This window comes from Perognathus longimembris, chromosome 7 (genome assembly GCF_023159225.1).
Source record: "Perognathus longimembris pacificus isolate PPM17 chromosome 7, ASM2315922v1, whole genome shotgun sequence".
In the NCBI taxonomy this organism is placed as follows: Eukaryota; Metazoa; Chordata; class Mammalia; order Rodentia; family Heteromyidae; genus Perognathus; species Perognathus longimembris.
In genome coordinates, this window is record NC_063167.1 from 66,390,568 (window position 1) to 66,400,651 (window position 10,084).

General features: G+C 48.7%; 1 protein-coding gene across 1 annotated transcript; it reads left to right on the top strand.

The window, feature by feature from the left end:
- The first annotated feature begins 1,632 nt into the window (after positions 1 to 1,632).
- On the top strand, positions 1,633 to 6,916 carry Ppm1j (protein phosphatase, Mg2+/Mn2+ dependent 1J). The gene is made up of 10 exons (XM_048349958.1): positions 1,633 to 1,958; positions 3,164 to 3,281; positions 3,804 to 4,091; positions 4,366 to 4,478; positions 4,950 to 5,034; positions 5,606 to 5,724; positions 5,907 to 5,970; positions 6,127 to 6,234; positions 6,355 to 6,506; positions 6,649 to 6,916. Exons 1-10 carry the CDS (start codon positions 1,633 to 1,635, stop codon positions 6,794 to 6,796), a joined length of 1,521 nt encoding a protein of 506 aa, XP_048205915.1. The 3' UTR covers positions 6,797 to 6,916.
- Positions 6,917 to 10,084: the final 3,168 nt, after the last annotated feature.

A 10,084-nucleotide genomic window follows, 5' to 3' on the forward strand; every position in this document is an offset into this window, starting at 1 on the left:
CCAGTGATGTGATGCCATTTATCAGAGAGCTGGCTTGGTTTTTCTCAAATAGGAGTACACCCATTGCAGCAGTGTGTTCTTTGTCCCCAGCTGCCTTTGCTGCTCTGTTTGTGGGCCTGTTTTTTGTTTGTTTGTTTTTTAATGTGTGTGACTTCATTTTTCTGGCTCTTTCTACCCAAAGCACAGGCATTATTACAGCAACTATACAAATCTGAAGGACCATTGTAGGCATTTACTTAAGAGCTTCCAAGAAAGCTATCCCTTCTTGGGGCAGTTTAGCCTGGGAAACAGAGTGGGATATGGTCAGGAAGCACCCTGTGGATAGACTCTGGATGGAGTCCCAACCACACACCAGTTGCCAGTGGTCCCTGACAGTCTCCCTTGGCCTCAGGACCACAAAAACTTGCCCTCATTTGAACTGTGTTGGGAGCCAGATGTCTCTGAGCTCCTGGTGATCAACTCCTTGACACCTGGTTTTAGGACAGAGCTCTTATGTCTCAGCTCTGTGCTACCTTCCTACAGTCCTCCAGAGAGTGGGCTTTTCAGTCTTCGTCAAATGTTTAGTTTGGCCTCTGTCTCCCTCTGGTGTCAGCCAGAGAACTTGCTCAACATCTGGAAACTACCCTCAGCCTCTCCTGAAGTCGGTTGAGAGAGGATGAACCCATTCTGCCATCCTAACCTTCCTAACACTTACTTCCTCTTCAGTCTAAAGAATCACTTGGTTCTTAGGTCAGAACCTTGTTTGGTATCAGGTGGCAGATACAGCATGAATTTCAGAGTGGCTCTATGATCTGTTAGGGTAAGTCACATAAAATGACAGGCATCTAGTCCTGCCTCATCCATAAATACATATCTCACTAGAAGGGTTGGTGTGCAGTATAAGCGACCTACATGTATGGAACGTATTTGTTGTATAAGGTCTAGTGTGCAATAAATCGGATTTTGTTCTCCTTACAACAAAATAATAGACAAGGAAGTCTAACTTCGAGGGAAAAGGTTCTTGACAGAGGAAATGGGGTCAGAATGGCAATCGCTCTCTTGGAAGTGAAGATGGCCTTCAAAGGGTTCAAATTCCTTTCAGGAGTCAAGGAATTTACTCCAGCAGCCTGATCCAGGGACATGGGCTGCGCCTAGAGTGCACACCATCACTGGATGAGGCACCACCTCAGCGATGTCGCTGATCTCAGCAGCTTCAACCAGGGGTGGTGTCACACCAGGGGCTTCACACCCAGAGGCTCTGCAGCGGCAGTTTTGTTCTGAGGTCATCGGCTCCACGGACACCTGCCCCCAAGGAAGGTGGCCACCTAGCCTCGAAAGCGAAGAGAGTGCTTTCCCCACCCACCCCGTCACAATGGGAAAATTCTACTGATGTCTAACTCAACCAGACTGAAATAGTTCCCTTGTCTCCTCCCACTTCCCACAACAGACCGTGATTATTCCTCGGAGAAATTAGGGTGCGACACAGCCGGGATAGGGTCGGGGAGAGGCCCAGAACCAGTGGGGCGGTACCCGGGATGGCCCAGAGCCAGTGAAAGTTTTGTCCCGTTCAGGACTGAGCGCCGCCCACTCCGAGCCCTAGGGGCGGGGCTTTCTCGGGGCGGGGCCACGCGGAGGGCGGGGCAGGGAGGCAGCATGCTAAACCGAGTGCGCTCGGCCGTGGCGCACCTGGTGAGCTCCGGAGGCGCTCCGCCTCCGCGCCCCAAATCCCCAGACTTGCCCAGTGCAACCTCCGAGCCGCCGGCAGCCGCTCCCGGATTGCCCAAGAGCCCTCCTGCCAAGCCCGGGAGCGGGAGCGGGACGCCAGCGAAGATCACAGAGCCTCGGGCGAGCTTCTCCAGACCGACCTTTCTGCAGCTGAGTCCCAGGGGGCTGCGACGCGCCGACGATCACGCGGGCCGGGTTGTGCAAAGCCCCCCAGACACAGGTCGCCGCCTACCTTGGAGCACGGGCTACGCCGAGTGAGCGCCCCCTCCCTGGGGCATCCCAACCAGCTCGGGACTCCTACCCTTCCCCAACTCGGCATCTGGGGTGCTGGGATGTGTCCCGGCGCGGCGTTCTTGGCCAGGAGCCCCAGTGGGCCAGGATCTTCCCAGGGGATCGCACTCGTTTCCAGCCCTCTGCCCAGTCGAGGCAACTGGAATCTCGTTCGTTTGGACCTTGCAGCTCATGGACCAATGTGGCTGCTTCAGGACCGGGTTCCCTCCCAGACACGGGAGGAGGAGGGCGCCGCCAGGATGAGTTAGCTAGTGCTAAGCTGCGGCCGGCAATTTCAAGGCTAGGGGAGGAAAGGTTCCAGAAGGAGCGGGGTTCCTTCTAATGGGGAAATGGTGGTTGAAAGACTCGCTAACCGGCTTCCTGGTCGCAGCGTCCCAGTTCCCTGTCCCTGTTACCATTCCCCTCCCCCTCCACACCCAGAAATAGCCCGAGACACCAGGAGGCCAGTGGCTTCCCGGGACGGGGGTGGGGGCCGCCACCCAAGATTCGCACTGGTGGGACAAAATAGACCCTGGCTGGTGCTGCTTACTCCCAGGCTAAGTGTATTTTTAATACACCTGCTGGGAAAGCCAAGCCCTGGGCCCCGAGGTCTCGGTGGGAGGTGGCTTTAGCTTTTCAACTGGAGGAGTCTGTGGTTGCGTGGCTCCTGCCAAGTCCAGGTGTGGCCACACGTCTATTTCAATCCCTCTTCCCCCATCCTGCCTGGAGCCCTTCCCCATTGCCAATGGGGCAGAACTTTGGTTGGCGGCATGGTTTTAGAGAGATAGTGCAGCATGCTGAGGACGAAGTACTGATTGAAATTAGAAGTGGAATGGAGGGTCTTGGTCAAAAAGAAGGAAATCTTCCTGCTTCTATATGGCCTCTCCCCCAGCAGCACCACTCTGGAAAGCCGCCTTTGCCAAGGATGGGGGAAGCAACCGCCCTTTCTAGGAGGTGGAAGGGCTTGTCACCAGACTGTACTCCTTGCTGGCCCTCCCTTCACTTCCCTCTGGCCACCGTCCCAGGCAGCGGTGACCTTTCTCGGCTTGGCCAGCAGTACAGAAAAGGATGTGTGTGTGTGTGTGTGTGTGTGTGTGTGTGTGTGTGCGCGCGCGCGCGTGTCTAAAGTGGGGGTTATTCTGGGATCTGGTCTGGTATCCAACCTGATGTGGTCACTCTGGCCTGGCAGGGTCATCAATGCTGGCAAGAGCCGGCACAATGAGGACCAGGCTTGCTGTGAAGTGGTGTATGTGGACAGCCGGAGGAGGAGTGTTGCAGGGACCCCTAGAGAGTCTAGCCAAAGTCAGGTAAGCCCTAGCCCTCTTTTCCAGACATCTAGTTTTAAATCTGAGACATGTAGAAGAGCTTCCACTTAATTCCTGTCTCTCTCTGCCATACCTCAAAGCCTCACATGGCTTTTCTTTGTGAGATTCTGCCATGGTTGTATAAATGTTTCCTTTTCCACTTAAAATGCAGAAGCTTTGGGCTGGGGCTGGGAAGGAAGCAGTAGAGTGCCTGCCTAGCAAGCATGAGGCTTGAGTTCAAACTGTAGTACCACCAAGGGGGAAAAAATGCAGATGCTCGTGTATTTATGGATGACTTAATCGCAAACAGGGACTTTTTTGTCCTTTCTCTTAATATTTATGTAGGCCCTACATGAATAAGTAAGTAATGCTAACTTGCCTTTATTAGCAAGCTCAGTTTGCCTCTCTGATATTTATATGGATGCTACAGTTTTATTTTCTCTTTCTCACACACACACACACATACACACACACACACACACACACACACACACACAAATTCACCTCCCACTTTTTCTCTGCCAGGGACTCTGCTTTTACTACTGGGGCTTGTTTGATGGGCATGCTGGAGGTGGAGCTGCAGAAATGGCCTCCCGGCTCCTGCATCGCCACGTCCAGGAACAGCTAAAGGATCTGGTAGAAATACTTCAGGACCCCTTGCCACCTCCTCTCTGCCTCCCATCCACCCCAGGGTCTCTGAGTTCCTCTGATCCCTCTCACCTGGTTAGCCCTCATTCCTGCTGGTCTTCACAGAAGGAAGTGACCCACGAAAGCCTGGTTATAGGGGCCATTGAGAATGCCTTCCAGCTCATGGTAAGTGGGTAGGCCTAGGCAAAAGGCCTGCTAGCCAGGTACTCAGGTTAATTCTGTGTAGGCTCAAGGAGTGGAGCTGTACAACACCTTTGAGAGCCTATGTGGAACTTAGCTCTAAAGGGAAGAGAAGGGATACGTTCCCACCCCATATGTTGCTCCTTTTCCTGTACGGACTGTTTGGGCCAGATGATTTCTACAGATGGGCGTGGGGAAAGTAATCTTGTGCCTGGAAGTTCTTCTTCCATTCTCCCTTTGACCCTTCCTCACTTGGCAGGATGAGCAGATGGCCCAGGAGCGTCATGGCTACCAAGTGGATGGGGGCTGCTGTGCACTGGTTGTGGTGTATCTGCTTGGCAAGATGTATGTGGCCAATGCAGGTGATAGCAGGTATGGAGGAAGAGAACTGTGAAAGTGGCTATAAGGGATCACACCCTCTCAGATGATAGAATAGAAAGAGTGAGGTGGTGGAGGCTAAAAATAAAAGATTAAAGGAGAGAGTAGAGGTAAGATGGGGCCCAGGTGAGGAATCCTAAGGGTCATTATTAGATTGGTCTTTCTGAAACTTTCCACAGAATGCTGAGGAATGCCTTGTTTGTTTGTTTTGGTGCCAGTACTGGGGCTTGAGCTTAGGGCCTGGGCACTGTCCCAAGCTTCTTTTGCTTAAGGCTAGTGCTATACCACTTGAGTCACAGTGCCACCCTTGGCTTTTTTGGTGGTTTATTGGAGATAAGAGTCTCACAGACTTTCCTGCCAAGGGATAGCTTTGAACCACAATCCTCAATCTCAGCCTGAAAAGCTAGGATTACAGGCATATGCCACCAGTGCCTGGCTAGGAGAACCTCTTTTGTCTCTATGCAGAGCCATCATTGTCCGGAATGGTGAAGTCATTCCTATGTCCAGGGAGTTTACTCCAGAGACTGAGCGACAGCGGCTTCAGCTACTTGTAAGTAGGACAAACTCCCTTATGCCTGTTCTTTGAGCCTATACCTCTTCACTGTTCCTAAGAACTCTCATAGCCCTGCCACCCATACAGAAAGCCCTCTGGGGGAAGGGCAGCTGTATAGACTGTGGAGAGCAGGGCCCAGCTGGTGGGATGATGTAGTAGGAAGGAGCCTGGGCTGGCCCAGTGCCCATACTATGACTCCAGCTGAAAAAGAGTGCAGTCAGAAGTGGGCTAAAGGAACAGCAAAGGTCCTTGACTCAGTATAGTTTTGTTCTTAAACACATTAACTCTGGAGCTAGACTGCCTGGGATTAAATTCTGGTTTCTGTGTTTTGCTAAAAATGTGAACTTTTGACAATTACACTAACCTCTGTATATCCACTGTTCCTGTCTCATGTGTTGGTATGAAATGTGAATGAGTTAATCGATGTTAACGTTAGAACAGTGTGCGGCATGTGGTAAACTTTATATAAAGATATACTATAATTAACATCATTTATATGTTGTATCAGTGTGTCATGAATGTAATATGCCATCCTTGTGCTCTAACTGGCCCTTCCCAACCTCTTCAGGGCTTCCTGAAACCAGAGCTGCTGGGCAGTGAATTCACCCACCTGGAGTTCCCCCGCAGAGTTCAGCCCAAGGAGCTGGGCCAGAGGATGCTTTACAGGGACCAGAACATGACTGGCTGGTAACACTTTCCCCAGAGCTGGAACCATTCCCATGGCAACACAACCAGTCCTTTACCAGCAGCTAGGTGGAAAGCTGATGCCTGGGGGTTGGGGGGATGTGGTCCTTCCAAGGAGGGGTGTACAGCCACTAGCAGAGGAGCTTTGCTGCACGGTGATGCTTCCTGTACTCTCCCTTCCCCAGGGCCTACAAAAAGATCGAACTGGAGGATCTCAGGCTTCCTCTGGTGTGTGGGGAAGGCAAAAAGGTAAAGTCCATAGTAAAGGTGAGAGAGGGCAGGGGGACCCACTTTCACTTGTCTAAGGAGGTATAGGTTCTACCCAACGGTAGAGGATGGGAGGAATCTATGGTTTCAGAGTCTGTGAGAGGCCTAAATAGTGGCACCGTTCCTCATTTCTCTCAGGCCCGGGTGATGGCCACCATAGGGGTGACCCGGGGCTTGGGAGACCACAACCTTAAGGTCTGCAGTTCCACCCTGCCCATCAAGCCCTTCCTCTCTTGCTTTCCTGAGGTGAGTACTCCATCTCTTTTCAGGAGGGGGTGGTCTCAAGCTGGCTCTCACCCAAGGTAAGATTAAGGAACTTGACCTGCAAACCCCACAGCTCAGTTCTTGCTACTTCTTTCCCATCAGGTACAAGTATATGACCTGACACAGTACGAGCATTGTCCAGATGATGTGCTAGTTCTGGGAACTGATGGTCTGTGGGATGTCACCAGTGACTCTGAGGTAGCCACCACTGTGGACAAGGTGCTGTCGGCCTATGAGCCCAATGACCCCAGCAGGTAGGGGCTGCATGGCATAGTGTTGAGGGGATGGCAAATGGTGAAGGAAGGGACAAAGGGAAGTAAGGCCCACTTGTGGGCCTGTGTAGCTGTCTTCCCATCTATGTGTTAGAACATGAGTGTGCACGTGTGCTCCTGGCAGGTATACAGCTCTGGCCCAAGCTCTGGTCCTGGGGGCCCGGGGCACCCCCCGGGATCGTGGCTGGCGTCTCCCAAACAACAAGCTGGGTTCCGGGGATGACATCTCAGTCTTCGTTATCCCCCTGGGAGGGCCAGGCAATTACTCCTGAGGGGCTCAGCCCATTGTTCCTACTACCATCCCAGCCTCTTCATACTTATCCCTCTCCCAGTCCAAATTCTGAAGTTGTCTCCTTAACTCTTCCTTAGTGGTGATTTACAGCTATTGACAAATAAACCAGATGGATAAAGGTTGTGTGTGTCTTTATTTCCTTTGACCAAACACTGAAAGTATGGAAAAACTGTTTGGAGTAATGGAAAGAATACTAATAGTCCTATAAGTGTGGTTTGTCTAGGTCTGTCTTCTGTCATGCCCTCTTCCCACTTCCTGCATTTGCTGGGAGTATTTTCATCCGCCTCTGTGACTTCATCCATCTGCTGTCTTGTTCCCAGCTGAACCTTTTATAGACACACATATCCCAGTTATCTGCCAAACATCTAGACAAAAGACAGCCTCAACCTACCTCAAACTTAACTTACCATTTTCTTCCATAAATATGGTTCTTTTCCTGCTTCATTCCCTCAGTGGGCACCAAGTTAGAAATATTGGACTTGGTCACTATCAGGAAGCCAGCTATGTGCCATTAATGGTGTTTCAGTAAATTGCCTGTATATATGACAGATAGCCTAGGTGTGTACTAGGTTGTTCCAATTCAGCTTGTGTAAATATGCCTTATGGTATGGTGTTCACATGATGAAATCACCAATGAATTTTTCATAACACCCTCATCATTAAGGAATGAATGACTGTATTGTTAAATATATAGATATTGGGGTCTGAACTCTTGGCCTCATTCTTGCTAGGCAGACACTCTATCACTTGACCCATGCCCCTAGCCCTTTATTTTTATTTTATTTTATTTTGCCAGTAGGATCTCACATTTTCCCCCCACCCCCAGGTTGTCTAGGTTGCAATCTTTTTCTAGACTTTCCCCATGACTGGCTTTTTTTGTTTAAATGGAGTCTTGCTAACTTTTTTGCCTGGGCTTGGCTTGAATCATGATCACCTCAATCTCTACCTCAGGAGCAGCTGGAATTATATGCATGAGATATGCCTGACCTTGATTATATATTTTTAAAAAATACTTCATATTTGTCCACTTATCATCATCTTATTTATTAAGCTTCTTAACTTTAATGGCTCTTCATTATAACTAGAACAGAATTTACATTCAATCCCTGAGACTGTCACTTAGACCTTCATTATCTAGCTATCTCTTATATCCTTCTCTAGCTATATGAAAACCATCACCACCACCATCACTGCCCTTCTGGAATTCCCATAGCTCTGGGCCTGTAGTAGCTCCAACTTACTATTTAAGTTCTACCTGTCCCTTTTTCTTGACCACTTCACCTGTCCAAGGCGGGGCATCCCACAGCCAATGCCTGCCCTTTATAGCAATTACCTCCTGGATTATAACAGCTCATCAAGTCCACAGGAATAGAAGTGAAGAGCAGAGACTTCAGAGTCCAGTTTTGATTCTGATGACAGACCTCACACTGGCTCTGTAAGCCCTCTGAGCATCCCTTCCTCAGTATTAAGCAGATTACAGTGTTGCCTCCTAAGGTTGATGTCAAGTAGTTTTGAGTATGTAGGGCAAAGTCCATGTAATGATTTAATAAATGTTAGCTATCTTGGAACTTTATTTTTTAGGCTATAAATTGTTTAGAGGCAGAAATTCATCTTGGCACCTCATTTTCAGCTCATAATAAATGTTCATTGAGTATACTGAAAAGCCTTTGAGGGCACTGGTGGTTCAAGCCCATAATCCTTGCTACTCGGGAGCCTGAGAGTTTAGGATGGAGGTTTGTAGCCATCTCTGAAGCAGACAGATCCATAATACTCAGTGCCAATTAACTAGCAAAAAAATCTGGAAGCAAGAAGAGGCATGGCCAACCATATGGGAAAGGATCTTTACCAGCACAGCAACAGACAAAGGCCTAATATCCGTCATCTACAGAGAACTCAAAAAACTAAGCCACTCCAAGCCCAGTAAACCAATTAGGAAATGGGCAAAGGAGCTAAAGAGAGACTTCACAAGAGAAGAGATAAAAATGGCAAAGAAACATATGAGGAAGTGTTCAACATCCCTGGCAGTAAAGGAAATGCAAATAAAAACAACCCTGAGATACCACCTCACTCCAGTTAGAATGGCCTATACTATGAACTCAGGCAACAACAAATGCTGGAGGGGGTGCAGGGAAAGAGGAACCCTTCTCCATTGTTGGTGGGAGTGCAAATTAGTACAACCACTTTGGAGAACAGTATGGAGGTTCCTCAAAAAGCTCAACATCAACCTACCTTATGACCCAGCCATACCACTCCTAGGCATCTATCCTGAACAACAGGTCCCAAGATATCAAAAAGACATTTTACTTCCATGTTTATCGCTGCACAATTCACAATAGCCAAAATGTGGAAACAACCCAGATGCCCCTCCACAGATGAATGGATCCAAAAAATATGGTACCTATACACAATGGAATACTACATAGCGATTAGAAATGGTGAAATATGGGGCTGGAGATATGGCATAGTGGCAAGGGTGCTTGCCTCGTATACATGAGGCCCTGGGTTCAATTCCCCAGCACTACATATACAGAAAATGGCCAGAAGTGGCGCTGTGGCTCAAGTGGCAGAGTGCTAGCTTTGAGCAAGAAGAAGCCAGGGACAGTGCTCAGGCCCTGAGTCCAAGCCCCAGGACTGGCCAAAAAAAAAAAAAGAAATGGTGAAATATTGTTATTCGCAGGGAAATGGTCAGAACTTGAACAAATAATGTTGAGTGAGACAAGCCTAGAACACAGAAAACAAAGGGGCATGATCTCCTTGATATATGACTGTTAAGGTAGGGGGAGGGGGAGACAGTAGAGACCAGGTCTGTGAAACCAAAAACTTGTCAATTGGTATTTCCCACAGGTTTGGGTCAGCGACCCTACATTATGTAACTAAAACCAAACAACTACTCAACATATAAAGGTCAAAAATTGACCTCTCAGTGGATCACAATAGCTCAAAAGCTATGTATGTATGTTCATATAAGACAAGGATAAGCAAACTCTATTGTTGACGTTACATTTAAAGTCCTAGGTGAATTTCCTTTGGCATAGGCCACGTGGCTACTGTATGTTTTTGGTACACTGTGTATTGTATATATGTCTACTTGATCTAGGGAAGGGAAAGAAAAACAGGGTGTAAGATATCACAAGAGATAGAAAAACAGGGCGTAAGATATCACAAGAAATTACACACTGCCCTACTATGTAACTGTACCCTTTTTGCACAACACCTTGTCAAAAACTTTGTATTCAATTAATAAATTAAATTTAAAAAAGATATCACA